General features: G+C 40.8%; 1 protein-coding gene across 2 annotated transcripts in view; it reads right to left on the reverse strand.

Annotated features, from left to right (window-relative positions):
* trappc9 (trafficking protein particle complex 9) overlaps positions 1–20,402 on the reverse strand; it is a 237,258-nt gene that overhangs the window by 54,297 nt on the left and 162,559 nt on the right. For both annotated transcript variants that reach the window (XM_036576824.1, XM_036576823.1), the window contains one exon: positions 2,513–2,631. In XM_036576824.1, the coding sequence (XP_036432717.1) occupies positions 2,513–2,631 (119 nt within the window). The remainder of the gene's footprint in view (positions 1–2,512; positions 2,632–20,402) is intronic.

Genomic DNA, 20,402 nt, shown 5'->3' on the forward strand with positions numbered 1-20,402 from the left:
TAGTTTCTCAAAATGTATCAGAACTCTGCAGCTCTTCAAAACGTTCTAAAAAACTCAGCTAGTTTTAGGTGTACTGGAGCAATCTTTTCAGGAACTTATGTATTCTTGGGTATGCAAAAGGTTCCAGAACTCTTTGGCTCCTCAAAAGGTTCTGGAAATCTTTAGCTCCTCAAAAGGTTTAAGACTCATTGGTTCTTCAAAAGGTACTGGAACTCTTTGGTTCCTCAAAACATTCCATATCATTTTGGCTCCTCAAAAGGTTTCAGAATGCTATGGTTTCCAAACAGCACCAGATCACTATGGTTCCTCTAAAGGTACTGGCTAGAATTCTCTAGTTTCCCAAAAGGTATCAGAACTCTGGAGCACTACAAAAGGTTCTAAAAAATCAGCTACTTTTAGATGCATTTCCAGGAACATTTCCAGGAACTTGGTTATTCTGAGGCATTTTCCATCAAAAGAACCTTTTAGGACCTTTTAGGTGCGTTTCCACCAGAGGAACAATTACAGGAATTCACAAGGAACTAAAGGATTTTAGCTCTGGGCTGTTTTCCAAGAACATTTTTAGTTCAGACTCCAAATAAAAGTCTTTTCTGCAAAGCAGGGAGACCAAATACTGAAGTAGAGCTTCTTATCCTGAACATTGCTGATTGGTCAAATGCAGGTTTCACAGAACCCACGTTCAAAAACAGTAGAGCAAGCAAGAAAGGACAATCAGTAAATAACATGGAAAAAGAACCTAAACCTAGAGAGTCAGCACGTCCATCTTTGTTTGATGTGTTGCTGTATAGTAGCTGCTTGCTGATAAGACTGAACTGTCGAACCGCTTATGTTATTTTATATAAGGGTCACAGTTCCTGTGACCAAGGTGGTGGAATTCCTTAAAAGCAGCCAGAACTCTTTAGATCTTCAAAAGGTTCCAGAATTTCTTAGATTTCTCAAACGGTATCAGAATTCTTTAGCTCTTCCAAATATACTGAAACTCTTCGGTTCCTCAAAACATCCTATAACTTGTTGGTTCCTCAAAAGGTATCAGGATGCTATGGTTTCTAAAAGGTACCAGATCACATTCTTCAGACTGAGGGAGGATGTGTTGTAAATGGTTCTATCAAGCCCCTTTTTGAAAATGGTTCTTTATAGCACCAAAAAGGGTTACAAGCTTGACAATGTAACAATCAAAGAACCCTTTTTGGTGCTGTATGTGTCTTTTAGGCCATGAATTCTTGCAGATGTTCTGGGTTCTTTGTGTTTGTTCGTCTTTGTGTGTACATAAGACAGGAGCTGGATAATAATGTCTGCTAAAGGAAGAAGTATAAATGAAAACTGTAAACTCCTTAGTTCCTCTGACGGTTCCAGAACCTCAGTGGAAATTCGCGTATTGGTGCTGCAGTGTCAGACTATTCATCTCATGTACAGCCAGAAAACAAATACGTCTGATTCTTCACACTCACAGGACAAAGCAGGCCGATCTCAAGACACTATTCATACAGTTATTTTTAATACCAGACGCCTTGAGTTCCACAAAGATGTCTGACGCTGAGAAAGTTTTACTTTGAAAAACATATAAAAGTATCAGGTTGGTTGTGAAGATTAAACTTTACATCCACCAAGACAGTCTATCCCTCAAATCAGGCAAGCTGTGTTAACTGCCAGCTAAGACTTCACTATCGAAAATGAATTCTGAGACTTTTCTTAACAATAATGGACATTAAAAAGGTCCTCATTCTGTCTTTTCCTGCGTACGTCAGATCTATTAAACTAACACAGTAAAAGATATTTTGTGACTTTGTTTAAGGTGATTTCAAAGAGGAATGGGCCATGTTGTATTTGTGTAAAAGACAACAAATTGTGCAATTTACTAAACAAATTATTAGTGAATTATTCTTATGGTGTGTGCAATATTAAATATGTCCCCTCACTGTCTCATCAAGCATACTCATGAGAGCCGTGATGCAGGTTAAGTTCTTGTGTTTATGGTAATTGTAGTCCGTCAGGTAATATGAACAGTAGAGAACGAATACATGGGCTCACGATGTACAAAATGCCCAAACTTTTACCTTGGGGCTGTTATGTAATATGGAAAGCTAACAATTTTATTTTAGGCTTTACAGTTTCCCTGCTGAAAAAAAAAATTATACCAAATGCATATGCATTTATTCCTGCTATCTTTAGCTTAGAGCCTGTCTTTAGCTTATTTTTTTTAAGAATTAAAAGATTAAGTTAAATTGCATAGTAAGTATCATTACCTTTAGATAATAAACTATTTTGCTTCATGTTTTTAAATTTGTGACTTCAAATATGTTATTTGGAGTCACAGGTTTAAATTACTGGTCATAAAGTACTGCCTCTATGCTAAAACAAATTATTTGTGTTAGGCATCTGTAACTTTCACAGCACCAGGAAAGTGCACTATATTGATAGAGAACTGTAGGAGAGCATTAAAGAGCATTACTGAATATGGCAGAAGACAGTAGAGTAAAGTACTGTAAATACTGCAAAGTGGACTTATTCCTACCTTCACATGATTGTATTCACTCTTGTTGGTGTCTGCGTTGACTTGTTTATTTTCAGGGCGGGGTTTCAGCACCTGCCTCAGAGGGCTGGAGATGGGTAATCCAGTCACACTGATGCCATCTGAAACACAACAATTCACATTAGAAAACACACAGACCCTGGTCACTTCATGTGTCTTGAGTGTCAGGATTATATCCGGATGAGGCCAAACCACATAACGCAAGTGTAAACGCAGCCAAGAGGCATTTAAAACAGATACAATTCTGATCACTCAAACCACATCAGGAGGTGGACTGAGACACATTTGAGACACGTTATAGCAGCGTAAACGCAACTCTCCAAGTCTCCAAGACACATTTGACAACCAAAACCCCATCCAGCATAACCAAAACTCCTACCACAACTGAACCCCCTCCAGTATAACCAAAACCCCTCCCAGTATAACTGAAATTCCTCCCAGTACAACCAAAACCCCTCACAGTATAACTGAAAGCCCTCCCAGTACAACTGAAATTCCTCCCAGTACAACTGAAATTCCTCCCAGTACAACCAAACCCCATCCTAGTATATCTGAAACCCCTCCCAGTACAACCAAAACCCCTACCGGTACAACCAAAACCCCTCCCAGTACAACTGAGATTCCTCCCAGTACAACCAAACCCCATCCTAGTATATCTGAAACCCCTCCCAGTACAACCAAAACCCCTCCCGGTACAACCAAAACCCCATCCTAGTATATCTGAAACCCCTCCCAGTACAACCAACCCCCCTCCCACTACAACGAAAACCCCTCCCAGCATAAGTGAAACCCCTCCCACTACAACCAAAACCCCTCCCAGTAAAACTAAAACTCCCCATGCAGTACGTCACGGGGCTCATGATTCACGTCTGCGCGGAAGATAATCATGGACGACACACACATGGTTGGACAGTGGACGAAACAAAATACTTAACAGCAATAAGGACAGATACTACTGTACAAAACAAGCTGCAGACGAACAACTGCTACCTGGTCGCCTCATAATGAGCGGATTTGCATATTCCATCCAAAACAGCAATTGGATTTCAGTCTGACTAACCAGAGACACATTTGACTACCAAGTGTAAATGCATGTGGCTAAAAGCTTATCAGGATACAATCCAGACACCATTCACATGAAGTGACCAGGTGTAAACGGCATCTGAAACTGATTGGCTGAAGCTGCTGCAAAATGCCATTGTTTTATTATGGCAGCTATACATGATTGATATGAAAGAAGCTGCACCTTTGCTGTCTTTTTATTTTGGCATGGCCATCTTTGTGAAGAGGTGTGAATCATTTTCACAGCAGGGGTCCTCACCCTTAATTCACCCCCATTGATCACTAGCAGCTCAACCCAGAGTCATAACATTTCACACACACACAGAGACAACAGAGTCCTAGTTGATCTGATAGAGTTAAGACTAAATTATTTTAATCTCATTAATTTTCCATTCTCTCTGTGGAATGGCCACTAGGGGGCTGTACTGTTCATGGAATAATAATCATTAATTGTTATGTTGCTTGGCAACCATAGCCTCCTTTAAACAAACTTTATTTCTTAGTGGAAGTATTGTTTACTGTGATTATTATTATTAAAAATGAATACAATTAGTTAGTGAACGGAAGTCTGAAACCACCCTTCAACCTTCATCTACCTAATTTCCAAACACAGCATCACTGAATACAGGTTATTCATTTTTCTGGGGATGTTTCTGAGGAGGATTAGATATAGAATAATTCAAATAACTGGATCCAATACAACTGCAAAAGGAAGAGGAAAGTCAAAGGAAAATATGAGGTGAAAGAAACAGGAGTCTCCAAAACTGGAGCTCAAAAAAATGACTAAAACAGAGCAAATGGGCCTCTTAAGAACCACCTGGAAGACCTGGTCGACACCAACACTGTCCCCATCAGATAAACAGCACTTAAAGCTTTCATCTTTGAGAGAGAGGAGAAAATCAAGCTGCTTCAGATCTGAAAACATCCACAGGTGTTTCTGTCCATCCTTCCGCTGTGAGAAGACCACTCAGCGCTGTGGGTCTGAAAGGATGTGTAGCTGTTAAGAAGCTTCACTGAGAAAAGGAGACGGACACATCAAACAAAGAAGCTGAACGATGGACTGACCACCCCAGAGTCCAGACCTCAACACCACTGAATGGGTTTGATTACTTCAGAAAATCATCAACCAGCTTCTAAGACTGAACTTTGGAGGTGTGGAAAATATCCCTGCAGGTTTCTTAGAGAAACTGAAAGTGAGTCTCCTGAAAAGAAGGGAAGCTGTAATAAAGGTAAAGCGTGGCCAGAATAAACACTGAAAAATGTGATATTATACTGAGTTTTTTTCAGACACATTTCAGAAGACTGGAGGAGACTACACGTGCACTTTAAGCGTCTGACGTCTGTGATCGCTCTGCGTCAGAGCCTCAGCATCAACACCGTGAGACTTCTACTGCCGACTAGAATAGCATTTGCATATTCAGGACACACGTGCGCACATGACAGCGGGTCTCCAGGTTCAGAATGTGATATCCGTGAGAGCCTGTTTGCGTTAAAGGGAGGAGTAGCTAAGGGCTACGCAAACACAGTCATGTACGTCACGCTGAAATCACGCAGCGCAGAGAGAGAGGAAATGAGCAGAGGGCTGTGGGCTGCAATAAAGGATAAAAAACCCACTCATTCACTTTCATTCATTTAAAAAAAGCTCAGGGGACGAGACTCCATAGCTTTACATTCACACAGCGGCCAGATGCAGCCTGGTCCATTAATCATCACACCCATATACATCCTGTAACACATCTGGCCGTGTCCGAAAAAGTGACCCTCGCTCATTTGTTGCGTTAATTCACCCTGATCAGCTAAGTGAGGGCACATACCGTCTGAAAGACAACAATTTACCAAAATGAGCCAGTAAACAAATACAGTAAAAACAAATTATGGCTCGTCGTAAACAGAACAGAGTCACTCGGTGGGTTATTTATCAACGCCAGCGGAAGGCACAGGGCAGCCGTGCATAAACAGTTGCCAATTTATTTGATGCACGGCATTGCAGGAGTACTCGTGTACACTTGCTGGCTACTTTAGAAACTTCTCCCTTGTAGCTCCACCTTGCTGGTGTAAAAATAAACATGTTTGTATCATCTGGTAAACTTTAAACGAAAAAAAAAAACAGCTTAAAAATTGAGCTTTTATGGCGTCCCATTATAAGGGGAGTTGGTCAACCTTTGCGGCCATAACAGACTCCACTCTTCTGGGAAGCTTTCGGCAAGATTTTTGGAGAGTGTCTGTGGGAATTTTTAATAAAGTTGTTTCTAATAAAGTGGCCAGTGAGTGGAAGCACAAGATAGGTGTTTCCAACAAAGTGGCCAGTTAGTAGAAGCACAAGATAGGTGTTTCCAACAAAGTGGTCAGTGAGTGGAAATACAAGGTAGGTGTTTCCAATAAAGTGGCCACTGAGTGGAAGCACAAGGTAGGTGTTTCTAATAAAGTGGCCAGTGAGTGGATGCACAAGGTAGGTGTTTCCAATAAAGTGGTCACTGAGTGGAAATACAAGGTAGGTGTTTCCAATAAAGTGGCCACTGAGTGGAAGCACAAGGTTGGTGTTTCCAACAAAGTGGCCAGTTAGTAGAAGCACAAGGCAGGTGTTTCTAATAAAGTGGCCACTGAGGGGAAGTACAAGGTATGTGTTTCCAATAAAGTGGCCAGTGAGTGGAAGTACAAGAAGAGAGAGAGAGAGAGAGAGAGAGAGAGAGAGAGAGAGGGAGAGGATGAGAGAGAGAGATCTGAATCATCAGAAGTGAATTGGAGGCTATTATAAACACACATAACTCTTCACGTTCCCGGCTGAGAGAAGCAGAACAGACGAGACGATCCATTACACCATTACTCCTCTCTTCTCCTCCTTTATTCTCTCTCTCACCGCCTCTCTATCTATCTGTCTATCGCTTCCTGAAATAGAAAAATCCATAACCTGCTGTGGGGTGAAAAACGACGTGCTATAAACAAACCGTAAATAAAGCACACAGCGATTGGGTTTGGAGTGTTCAATTAGAGTGTGTGGCGTTATCTCTTTATGATATACAGGACGAGGCTCTACACACACTTACAATTACTCACAGGTATACACACACACACACACACACACACACACACACACACACACACACACACACACTTAGTAGAGCTCATCACAGGTGCCTGATTTTTGTGGACGTCTGAGGTCCTGGGGAGTTTTTTCTATTTAACAACACTTTCAATATTAGACAAAATAATTATTGTCCTTACAGAAGCATCTTTAGACAGAGCAGTTAGTTATATAATAGTCATTACACCACAGTTACTTCTGACATCACTGTGTTATAGACACTCTACAAGTGTCAAGGTCTCCTGATAATAATCCTCTGAAGTTGTGTCGGCACTCTGTAGCCGTAATCATTCCCGCATAACACCACATGCATCCTACAAGCAGGAGTCTTTAAACACCTCAGTGTCACTGCTGGACTGAGAATAGTCCACCAACCAAAAATATCCAGCCAACAGCGTCCTGTGGGCAGCGTCCTCTGACCACTGATGAAGGACTAGAGGATGACCAACACAAACTGTGCAGCAGCAGATGAGCTATCGTCTCTGACTTTACATCTACAAGGTGGACTGACAAGGTAGGAGTGTCTAATAGAGTGGACAGTGAGTGGACACAGTGTTTAAAAACTCCAGCAGCACTGCTGTGTCTGATCCACTCAGACCAGCACAACACACACTAACACACCACCACCACGTCAGTGTTACTGCAGTGCTGAGTATGATCCACCACCCAAATAGTACCTGCTCTGTGAGGGTCCTGTGGGGGTCCTGACCACTGAAGAACAGAGTAACAAAGTATGCAGAGAAACAGGTGGACTACAGTCTGTAACTGTAGAGCTACAAAGTGCTAGTGTGGAGACAAGGAGGTGGATTTAATGTTATGGCTGATCAGCGTGTACCAACATCAGCTACTCCAATGGCAGCCTGTTAGACAAAGCATCCTGGTTTATATCTGGCATTTTTGGTCTTATAATGTCAGCTCAGTGTGCAGCAGTGTTAGCTTGCATGTAGCGCTGTTTTGGCTTCTTAATGACCTCAGAATTCAGAGGATCCGGTGGTGCTGGAGGAACCACAGTGTGCAATAGTGTCAATGTTCACAAATGGCATTCATTTTTCTTATGCAGCAAATCAGCTTAGACCCAGAGTTCCTAACATAGGCTACGTTAACATTACCAGGTTGAAGTGGCACAAACTGGATTCTTTGCCCTAATTTGACTCAGATCTGATGTTTTCAGAGCTGTGTGGACACACAAATCTGATTTTTTTTTGGCCTAATATGACTCAGATCTGATGTTTTCAGGGCTGTATGGACACACAAATCTGATTTTCCGCCCTAATATGACTCAGATCTGATGCTTTCAGGGCTGTGTGGACACACAAATCTGATTGTTCAGCCCTAATATGACTCAGATCTGATGTTTTCAGGGCTGTGTGGACACACAAATCTGATTTTCCACCCTAATATGACTCAGATCTGATGCTTTCAGGCCTGTGTGGACACACAAATCTGATTTTCAGCCCTAATGACTCAGATCTGATGTTTTCAGGGCTGTGGACACACAAATCTGATTTTCAGCCCTAATATGACTCAGATCTGATGTTTTCAGGGCTGTGTGGACACACAAATCTGATTTTCAGCCCTAATATGACTCAGATCTGATGTTTTCAGGGCTGTGTGGACACACAAATCTGATTTTCAGCCCTAATATGACTCAGATCTGATGTTTTCAGGGCTGTGTGGACACACAAATCTGATTTTCAGCCCTAATATGATGCAGATCTTATGTTTTCAGGACTGTGTGGACACAAAAATCAGATTTTTTTTAGCCTAATATGACTTAGATCTGATGTTTTCAGCGCTATGTGGACACAAAAATCAGATTTCTTTGCCCTAATATGATGCAGATCTGATGTTTTCAGAGCTGTGTGGACACACAAATCTGATTTTCAGCCCTAATATGATTCAGATCTGATGTTTTCAGGGCTGTGTGGACACAAAAATCTGATTTCTTTGCCCTAATATGATGCAGATCTTATGTTTTCAGGACTGTGTGGACACAAAAATCAGATTTTTTTTTAGCCTAATATGACTTAGATCTGATGTCTTCAGCGCTATGTGGACACAAAAATCAGATTTCTTTGCCCTAATATGATGCAGATCTGATGTTTTCAGGGCTGTGTGGACACACAAATCTGATCTTTTTAAATCCGTCCTGAGCCACTTTCATATGTGGTCCTAGATCGGATACACATCTAATCTTGTATCCGATCTAGGACCGGATGCTCAGATCGGAATTCATGTGCTTTTTTTCCACTGTGTGTGCTCCATCATTCAGTGTTACCATGGCAGCAGCGCCGAACAGAAGTTAAAGCCTGTAAACGGTGGAAAAGCAGCTCATCTCACCTTTTTCTCCTTCGTCTCGCTCTAATAATGAAGCTGAGAGCTGATCAGAGTTAATGATCTTCTCAGCGAAGCTCGTTCTGCTCGTTGGTCTGTTTGATGATGATGAACGTGATTCATTCACGTGACGTTACTGAGTAGGATGTGATCATGAGGGTCATTTCAGGACGCCGGTTCATCATATTAATGACAGATTTGAATCACTTACCTAAACGAGTGTGAACCATCATGTCAGAGAGATCGGATTTGAGCAAAAAATCAGATTTGAGCAACGAGGCTTGTAACGTGAACGTAGCCACAGGCATGACGCCAACAACAGAACGTCTATAGAACCTCTTTAAATATCACTCCGCCTTATTAACCTCCACCCTAGCGACAACAACAGGCAATTTAAAAAGCAAAAGCCACAACAAAAGTAACAAGTTTGTTACAAATAAGAAGCCCGTCAAAACTACTATCACCAACTATCGCTCCTCAACAGCAAGCGATGCATTGAGTGACAACGAAAAACTGTCCCACTGTACTCAATGAAGCTGTCTACACTGGACGTCAGACACCAGAGGGCTGGTTTTGATGAATGCCCTGTTTCTATTTTCGACTTTCATGCTGATGTTCCACCTTAAACACTGTGACTAAGCCAGACAGCTTTCATCAAAACACCGTTAAGGCAGTCAAAAAAGTATGAGGAGAAAAGGCTGAGCTGAGAAAAACGAGTTTGAATTTGACACTGGTCTTGTATTTAAATGTGTTACACATACAAAATGTGTAGTTAGTACACATGTAGCTTGTGTATCATTGCATAATTACACAAAAGTTACTTCCGACGGCAGAATCTGATTGGTTGAGAAGTTTTCTAATCATTTTTTTGACAACAGCATTTTTCTTCCATAATAACTGTTTCATTACACTGAGCACCGGTTGCTCTGTAACGACTGACTTCACAAGTTTTTAGTTCAGCACACACAAAAACAGAAAATGGACACATTCAGTAACTTCTGTAAGAGAGATCTGACCTGCAGCTTGTTCGGTCAGATTCTGAAGAAGAGTGTAACAGCAGAACTACATCAGTTCTGAACCTGTCAATGCTTTTCAGTCCGCAGCTGTGATGAGACAACTATACAACCTGGAATTAACCAGAAACGAACAGAATACGGTTCAGCAAACAGGACGAGCTGTGAATCGCTCGACAGACTGGCTGAACAGAACCACATTCAGACTCATCTGATAAATGCTGAAGAAGCTGAGCTGAACCCGATTCTGAAGACAGTTTTATGGCTCACGATGCAAAAGGCGCTACTTTTTACGGCAGAACGAATTGCTGATATTAGAGCACATTTAAAACAACGTCCGGAACTTCTTCACTTTAATTCTTCCTTTAATTTGCAGAACTGTTGTATAAAAGCAGTAGAACACTGGATGCGAGTTACTGTGCGTTATTATGTCTGAATCGCAGCCATGATGTTATTTACAATAAAACACTGCCTCACATGTTCAACAACTGCTAGTAACCTTCACTTTGACCGCAAGATACTGAAACTGTTTATGGTCAAAAGAATCACTGGCTGTAATGACTGTTTGCCAACAAACTCATTTTAGTTAATTTTAGTTATTTTTCATAACTTTGAAATCAAATCTCACAACAAAGGGTGAGATATTTATCTTTTCTAGTTTCCTGGTGGGTTACATAAATTATAGTGGTTTTCTTATGGAGTGTATGTAAATTATAGTGGTTTTCTTATGGAGTGTATGTAAATTCTAGTGGTTTTCTAATGGGTATACACAAATTCTAGTGTTTTCATTGTGGGTATACACAAATTGTAGTGGTTTCCTAGTGAGTATATGCAAATTCTAATGTTTTACTAGTGAGTCTATGTTTTACTAGTGCAAATCCTAGTGCTTTATACACAGATTCCAGTGTTTTCCTAGTGAGTATATGCAAATTTGAGTGGTTTCCTAGTGGGTATACATACATTCTAGTGGTTTCCAAGAGAGTATACGCAAATTCTCCAGGTTTTCTAGTAGGCATACATAAATTGTAGTGTTTTCCTAGTAAGTATATGCAAATTCTAGAGGTTTCCTAGTGGGTACACATAAATTCTAGTGGTTTCCTAGACAGTATACACAAATTCCAATGGTTTCCTAGAGAGTATACACAAATTCTCTAGGTTTCCTAGTAGGTATACATAAATTCTAGTGGTTTCCTATTGAGTATATGCAAATTCGCTAGGTTTTCTATTAGGTATAGATAAATTCTAGGGTATTCCTAAAGGGTACAGAAGAAATCTAGTGGTTTCTTAGGGGGTAGGGATAAGTTGAAGTTCTAGTGGTTTCCTAGAGTTTATACATGAATTCTGTTGGTTTTCTAGGGGGCATACATACATTCTAGTGATTTCCTAGTGAGTATATGCAAATTCTAGTGGTTTCTTATTGGATATACATAAATTCTAGTGCTTTCCTAATACATATATTCCAAATACCTGCCAATAACATAGACTATGCCTCTACTGAAAGCATATTTAATTTTGAATTAGAAATAGTAAAGCTAAGGCATCTGTTTGCCCCCTTCCTAATAAAGGTAAGGGTAGAGTTGTTCCACAAGCTCCACTGTCCAGGTGCCTGTGCAGTGCACCTGTTCAGTGCTATGGAAAGACTCAGTGCAGTGCAAGTACAGCAAACACTGGAACTCTTCAATATCCTGTACAGATGTTAAAGAGAAAAAGTCAACACACGCTGTAGACAAAAGCCACACACACACACACACGCGCACACACACATATACAGTGCGTACACTAAATCCACAACGTACTGCCGCAAATACACGCCACAAACCACAGAACAGGCCGTAACCAAGGAGCGATTTTATTTTGTTGATTTATTTATTTATTTATATTACTGTTTTCCTCTCTGAGGCCGAGCACCTTCAATTGAGAGCTGGAGGCCAAATTGAAGCTCACACACTCTAAAAGCTCCACTCATTACGGCTCTTCCTGTACACATCACACACACATTCAGAGGGAGAGGTTAGAAGGGTGTGTGTGTGTGTGTGTGTGTGTGTGTGTGTGTGTGTGTGTGTGTGTGTGTGTGTGTGTGACCCTAAAAAATCACAGTAATGGAGGACGTCTGAACAGAGCAAATAAAAGCTTCATTTGACTGTGTTTCTGAGTGCAGCTCTCACAGTGACTCACCATTACACACACACACACACACACATTCTTTACACACACACACTCTACAAATAAAAACTCTTATACACTCAGGGCGCATGCACACTTTTTTTTCTGTGTATTGGCCTCTCATCTATTTTGTAAACATTATTTTTCTTCATTTTGGCCCCCAATCCACATGGATGGGGTTATTTTTTGAGAAGATTGGTGTTTTGGCCTCCCGTCCGTGTAGAAATGGCATTTCTAGATGCAGAAAGAGAATCTCTAAGCACTAAAGTAAAAACAGTTTCAATAAGTATTGAAAAACACAGAACGAAACAGTGCACTGAAAAGTAAGACTGCATTGCTGATGTGCAACTCAAAGAGCTGCTGAAGTAGCAATATCTAAAAATAGCTCTGAGACTGGACATAACAGGGAAAATTGAGTGTCCAGCTGGTCTGTGAAGACATCAATACCCTTGATTTACATACTGAGGAGGACAAGATCACTCAGAGGTAAAAGGAGAAATGCTGTATGGACCTTTCTACCGAGTTCAAAACACATTCAGGACTTCTGAAGTGGACTTTAGACTAAAACCACCTTGCTTTGAGTGACCCTACACCTAAATTATGTCTGTTCTATTCAAAAAACGATTGACCATTCCATTTTACCAAAATACTACCAAAACAACCAGTACTGCAGTGACGATTTCAGCTAATTTTGAGCAGAACTCAAAAACTCAATCCAGTACATGACTAACAAACACAGCTTTAACAACTGTACAAACAAAAAAAATCATAATTGTAATTCATTGAAAACAAATTCCATTAATTGCAGAAAATATGTGTTTCGGTAGTGACGATTCTTAATGTTCAGACACTGGGACACTTCAAAGCAATGAGATCTAACTGCTCACCATGTGGCCATGAGGAACAGGGATGCCGTCTCACTACCCGCTCTAAAATGCAGGGGTGTGGCTAAAATGAGGCTCTGCCTCTGTGTTTCGGTGGTGACATGTAAATGTGATGAAAATGTGATTTAAAATTTGAACTCATGATAAATCTGAATCTTTCAAGTTCACTTTAAAAGAAATCAAAACTATCTTTAAAAAAAAAATTAAGTAATATTTTCACAAGCACAAATTTAAAGGTTAGAGTTTGGGACACACTCCTCCCATCAGAAAGTGCCCTATAAATGATGATTTCGTACGTGTTTGTAACCTTATCACTATCTTAATGCCTTAAATAGATCATAACATAGTGGTAAATATCTAAGGTCTAAATACTTAATTGTTTTTTTTTTACTTTTACATTGTTTTTTTTTTTTTCTTTCACCATGAAATCTCAGTTTGCACTAAACAGGTGTAATATAGGACCACAGAGTGAAAGCAAAGCCATTCACTGCAAGTTCAGCAGGTTCCCAGACAGAGCGCAGTTCCACACACGTTTAGCTGAGATAATTTAGACATTCAGACTGAAGTGCTACCTCAGCCCGACTCCGCACTCATTTACTTCACAAGAGACACGTTACGTTTCACTTCACACGCCAGAGCACTTTGTTCTGTACACAGTGTCTCCACTCCTGACAATAATATCTGCTGCTAAGGACCAAGACTATTACTGTTATTGTAATATTACACACACAAATAGTCGCTGCTGCTTAGGATGCAGGGAAGGCTCTCATTGCACACGCTGTACAAGGTGCTTATTTCCAATAGTTTTCAATTACGCCCCGTATTAGATGCGTCCTTCTCAGGATGGTGTGTGCTGAGAGCTCCAGGCTTCCTGAGGCACAAAACGTTCCAACTCAACACCAAAGCTCAAGTAGCCGACATCAGCATAAATGTAGTGAGAACATCAAACTGTGTTTTTAACAGAGGTTTTCAGAGATCTGACTGACAGGCCAAGCAGAAAGTTCACCGTCTTCAGCTGCTTTTAAAAGCTTTGGCTGGCTGCTTAAAAGGGAATTCCATGTTTTCCATGTGTGCATAATTAAATCATGAAGTGGAAACAAAGTCATTCAGAGCGGTTTGGTGTGAGACGCTCTGTTCTAGAGAAATTCAGTCACAACTGTTCACAGCAGTGTTGATAGGAACCAGACGTCTGAGGTGTTTTATACTTCACAGCAGGCTATGACACATGAAATGGTTAAGAATACCAATATTTGTGGTCGAAGGTACATGTAGGACATTATAAGGCGAAACAGTCTCCAAATAAAACTTCTTTTTTTCAGATTTATCACTAATTTACCATCATCATTCCATATAAACACTCAGAAGACACGTGTAGGTTCAGTGGTGGCTTTGGATACTAAATAAAATGTCTATGTTTGTGTTGGAGACATGGACACAGTTCCTATCAGCACCACTGTAAAGACATCTGAATCAGTAAGTTTCTCTACAATGAACTATTTTACACCAAACCACTCTGAATGACTTTGTTTGTGTCTGAACAATCAGATTATACAGAAAAAACCCCTATGGAATTCCCCTTTAAAGCTGGGAGTAAACTGGGGGTGAGTATGTGTTTGAGAAACACTGATATCACAGTCAGAGCTGGAGAATATTTCACTACAAACCGGCAGCTGAATTGAAATTGTAAAGAAAGTGACTTGAGTTTGGGGTCTGTGTGTTGTAAACATCATAAAGGCTCTTATCTGCCTTTAATAGCAGCTCGTCTTGGCCTTTTTTCAAGTTTCCTAGCTTTCTCATTGGCTGTTACCTGAAGCACTCGTTCAGTTACATTGCTGGCCATCTCACACTATTTACACACGGTCTAAAAATGAAACAGGCCTCCAATCGCTTCAGAGCTCGTGTCCTCTCTCACGCTACCAGATCACCTGTGCCATCAACTGCTTCTGATCAAACTCCCGAAATGGAAAATCGCTTCAGATTGTAAAAATTTGTCAGAGGGGGCAAATCAGGGTTCAATGAGGTAAAAATCGTGTGCAGACCCACTTTAAGTTAACACTGCACGCTACTCTTCAAGAGTTTGGAATCACTTGCCATATCTGAGGAGGGGTCAGTGGCTGCAGTTGCTGAGTACCCTGAATCACGATTTCAAAGATCAAAATTATCAACACAGATCAAAAAGCAGCTTTTCTTTGTCTGCTTTTGTTAGCAGCACCATACTTGCTGGTTAGTAGCAGACTGCTTTATAAAAACATACAAACATGCAATGTTAACAGTTTTTTTATTTTTTATTTATTTTTTTTTATTGTACCACACACTATTCAACATCCATTGTTCACTGTTAGGCCCAGTCCCATTTCAGCCCTTGCTCCTACCACGTGTAGCCCTACCCCTCCATTTTGTGTTTTCACACCTAGGGGTAGGGTGTCCAGATTTAATGTTGTTTCAGTGTATTATGGTCCTTCTCTTCATAACAAGCATAGAAATCTCTAGTAGTTTGCTGATGTCATGGTAGCTCGCTAAATTTCCTGTTCCACCTTAAATAGTCCAGCAGCTACATTCTGGCACTTCAGGCATCAGAACTGTTTTAAGTTTCCACCATTTAAGGTGGAACAGAAAAATTTGAAAGAGAAGCTGGCGAATATGTGACTTCAGCTTCATATTACTGAAGAACTAGGGGTGGGGGCATAATAAATAATTGCCCCCCTCTTTGAAGGCATGTGATTCCCTAAATGTAACTAAAGCCCAGCAGTGAGGAGCTGAACTTTACCCTCCTCTGCTGTCACTGCAGACTGGCAGGGTCGCCTACGGAGCAGCGCTAGTAGCTGTTAATAAAGTAATGCTCTTCTTCATTTGAGGGCTCCCATTTCGTAGGGGAGGATTTCAACCAACTCTTGTAACCCCAAGGAGCAAGGTGACACTCGAAAACAAGGGTAGAGGTAAAAGTCTTTGCTGTGCTGCACTCACAGTAATAGTTTACTGTACAGTGTTTTGTACAGTTTATTGTCTCCATTGCTGTGTTTACTGTGGGCTTGTTCTGCTGTACGCTGCTGTTTCAGGTTAAATGTAGCACTGTGCCCCAAAGGAGGTATATTTCATTTCGCTTCTTGCTCAACCCACATCTGTGGTGCGAAGGAATGGCAATAAAGTTGATCTTGACTTTGACTAATCTTCAGCACAACTGAGGTTTTCAGCGAAATCCACTCGAGACATGCTTGTAATGGAGGCTCAAAGCATGCACTGCACTCCAAGGGCGAATCCCAGGGTGGACTTCTAGGTAAACATTACGCTCCTTCAAAGAAGGATCAAACTGCGTTCACCATGGGAAAACTCACCCACTCGCACTCCTGATAAGCAGAAACAGCAACCATTTGACGCTTTAGCCATACCAAAGAGAGTGAACACAGCGCTGGACCACACTGGTTATTAGACGGGTTATCACACCTGCCACGAAACATTTACAAACCACAAGCTTACAGTAGCAGCCAAGTTGGACCCAACCAACTGAATGTGAGTTTTCATTAATTTAAAGACCAGGGTAAAATTATTCAAATTTGTTCTGGAGCGCTATTCAGATGGGATGCTTCTCCACCAGGGCTGCTGTTTGAAGATGAGATTGGCTGACCAAAACTACTTGTTTGGGGGGCATTTAAAGAAAAAATATGTAAGATTTAATTAAATATGTTGGATAACCTCTCTATTTATATGCATCTGAAGCCACAGGGAGGTGGGCTAATGTAATTTATGACCAATTCACACAGGATGAGAAATTTCAGTATAAATATCAGAGATGGGAGTGGCTACTCGATTTACACACTGCCAATATTCCAGAGAAGAGTGGAAAATGTACAAACCTTTATTCTGTAACAGTAAAATGGCTGACATGGTGCATTCGGACCAGACTAAAATCAGTAAAAATACATTACCCCACCTCCTCATGTAAAACCAAACCAAATCAAATTAAGCTTCAAATGCACAGAAATTTGGAAGTTGCCTATGTATGAATTTAACTGTACATATCTTTTTTCTCTTAAATGCCCCCAAACAAGTAGTTTCAATCAGCCAACCACATCTCCAACCAGCAGTCCTGTTAGAAAAGCATCACAGGTGGCTTGTCATGAAGCTGCTTGAGAGAATATTGAGAGCTTGTAAAGCTGCAGAGTTAGATAGAAGATAGAACCCACATTATAAGTCCAAAAGAATCTAGATATTCAGAGAGTGAATTCAGCTATGTTAAGGTCACCCATTCATAACACAGGTGTTCAACTGCATATGTACAGCATGTATAATCTCCAGCTTTAACTGACAGAATAAAGCTCTATGGAGTAACCATACAAGCCTAAGGTCACCATGCCCAGTGTCAAGCATCGCCTCCCCAGCATTGGGCTGTGGAGCAGTGTGTCTCTGGAGCTCCATCCAGTACCTTTGCGATGAGTTGGAGTGATCTAGAACTGACCATCTAACACCAGTACCTGACCTCACTAACGCTCTTGTGGCTGAATGCGATCAAATCCTCACAGCAATGTTCCAACATCTAGCGTAAAGCCTTCCCAGCAGAGTAGAGGCTGTTACTGCAGACTGATAAAGTACCTAGAGATACTTCTGTGACCTAGAAGATGGAATCCATTATAATTTTATAGATAAATACAAGCGGAGACCTTGAGGATGAACTGCGTACAGCTTTTTAGTAAACAAACAATAAAATACAGAGGTTAAGTGTAGAAAACAGGAGAAATGACACAATGATTCAGAAACAGCCTCGGCGTTGCCTGATGAGGAGCGTATTCAGATCATGAAGAAAGGAACTGAGTGAATGTGCGGTATGGAGTTCATTCCACTACTGAAGGGCATGGACACTAAAGCAGCGAGAACCGAGCCTTACGGGCATTTTCAGATCATAAGGAAGGACCCAGAAGTGGAAGACCTAGGCTGGCATGCAGGTGTCAGGACCAAGAGCTATTTGCTTCCTTGCCCAAAGCCCCAACATATGATGGTTTTTAAAATCTAAACTATTCTGTGCTGTGGTTTTGTTCTAATTATTGTCTTAATCCCTTACAAAAAATAAACCAAAATAAAATAAACAAAAATAAAAAGGGTATTCAATCAAAAATAAAAGAAAGTAGAAGAAAAGACTTCAGCCGCTGAGTTCTTGTGGAAGGGAGAAAAAGGCTTTTTCTTTATTTCAGCATCAGGTGGCACAGGGTCTCGAGAGACCCCAACTGCGTAAATAGTGTTCCAAACAACAGTTTATATACCATTTATCTGGGGTAATGTGATATCCCCCCGCCTTACTTCTCAAATTTTGATATTAGCTCATTCTCTAATAGGTGCATCTCTTCCTCCATCAATTTGGCCGTCGCATGATGAGCTCACTCCTCAAAACTGGCTTCAACAGGTTTTTACCAGCCTGCTCTCCCTTTCAAGGTCAACTTGCTCCTCTCTTCGCTGGGTCAGTAGGTACACACAGGTCTCTCTGTGAACCCAGCAGCTTTCCAGTGTCTAGAATCTCCTATGCAGACAGACTAAGGCCGACCCTTTGTGAGAGAATAAATATTCTCTGTTAGGCAATACTACCTATTTGGTTATTGATTACAACATCTGATCTATTTGCTTACTGACTAAGGGAATATTTATTCAAAATCTCCGTCACAGGCATGCAGTTCTATACACTCAGAGGTAGTGAAGAGCTGAGCCTTTTGACGTTTGGAACGTGTTGAGCTTTAGACCTTATTCTTGCTTCCACAGGAAGCCAGTGGAGTGATCTCAGCAGAGCAGTCACAAGAGAGAACGCTGGAATGTTATGGACCAGACAAGCCACAGCATTCTGAGTGCTCTGGAGAGGAGAAATGACGGAATGAGCTGCACGGACAGAACTGTAACAGTCGAGTCTGGAGATGACTAACGCTTTTACAATGAACTGAGCAGCCTTTGTAGCCAGGAAAGGTCACATTCTTCCGAAGCGGTGATGTAGGAATCTTCAGGAGATGATACACGCTCAGAGAAATTAAACTGGTTCTTTAAGATTTTAAGCCCTGTGTTGAAGGGATCAATAGTAAAAGACAGGTCCAGTGCAGTAGAGTGCTCTGCAGGTCAAGATTCAGTTACAGGTGATCTCCATCCACAAAGCCATTTCAGAAAGACGGCCAGATATTTTCTGTGAGATCTGGGAGGTGGATGGAGTTAATGAGAGGTACATCTGGATGTCATCAGTGTAGCAGTGGTAAGACAGGATCTTAGTGTTTTAGTGTAAAAGGAGAACAGAAGTGGACCAAGAATTGAGCCCTGGGGGACTCCAGCAGTAAGGCTATGGGGTAGTATAGACGAGTAATAAAGGTACATTCTTAAAGCAGATGGTTCTTCTAGGGTTCTTTAGTAACAAAATTGGTTCTATATACAACTATGAACACTCAAAGAACTCTTTGCATGATTGAAGGGTTCTTTGCATCGAGAAAGGGTTCTTCAGACTGATTGAAAATCTGTTGTGTATGGTTCTATATATATAACCTTTTTAAAAAAAGGATCTATATAGCACCAAAAAGGATTCTTCCATTATGATGTCGGGGTTTTTAAGAATAGAAGAACGCTTTTTGGTGCTATATAGAACCCTTTTCAAAATGGTTCTACATAGAACCATCTAAAGCACATTCTGCATTAATCTGAAGAACCCTTTAACGATGCAAAAAAAAACATTTAATCATGCAAAGGGTTCTTTGAGTGTTCATGGTACAAAAAAGAGCCACTTTCTTTACTAAAGAAACCTTAAAGAACCATTTTAGCTGTGTACTACAAAGAACGCAGTTTGTCAGAAATGCAAATGTGGAGAACGAAAGCTAGAAATGGCAGGTAGAAATAAATTAAAATTAAAGTAATTAATAGGGCTAATAATGAAAGTTAGCCCGAGCCAGTCAGTGTTATCTCCTGCTAGCTAGAATACTAAATGAGCAACCAGCGCTATCTAGCACTACTAGTTTTCATTATCTATCAATTGTATTAACATTTTTGTTGCAAGCTTAAAATAGACTTTAGGTTCTAATCAGTAATAATTACTGATCTAATAACTACTAATCACTTTACATCTTCACCTTTTGGAGGTCTTCAGAGGTAAACGCTGACCCAAACGGGCAGCTGTTCTGAGAGATAATGAGCTCCAAGTGTCTGAAACGTGCAACTGCATGCCGGTACAATGAATGAGATAATCTAATTAGCTATATAATATGACCTACAATACGCATTATACATGCATCTCAGCTCCCTGAGGGGCACAGTGAGAACGCGCAGATGAAGTATAGGCTGGTCTGATATGAATGACTCACTGCTATCTGAGAGAAATACAGATC

Source organism: Colossoma macropomum, unplaced genomic scaffold (assembly GCF_904425465.1).
Source record: "Colossoma macropomum unplaced genomic scaffold, Colossoma_macropomum, whole genome shotgun sequence".
In the NCBI taxonomy this organism is placed as follows: Eukaryota; Metazoa; Chordata; class Actinopteri; order Characiformes; family Serrasalmidae; genus Colossoma; species Colossoma macropomum.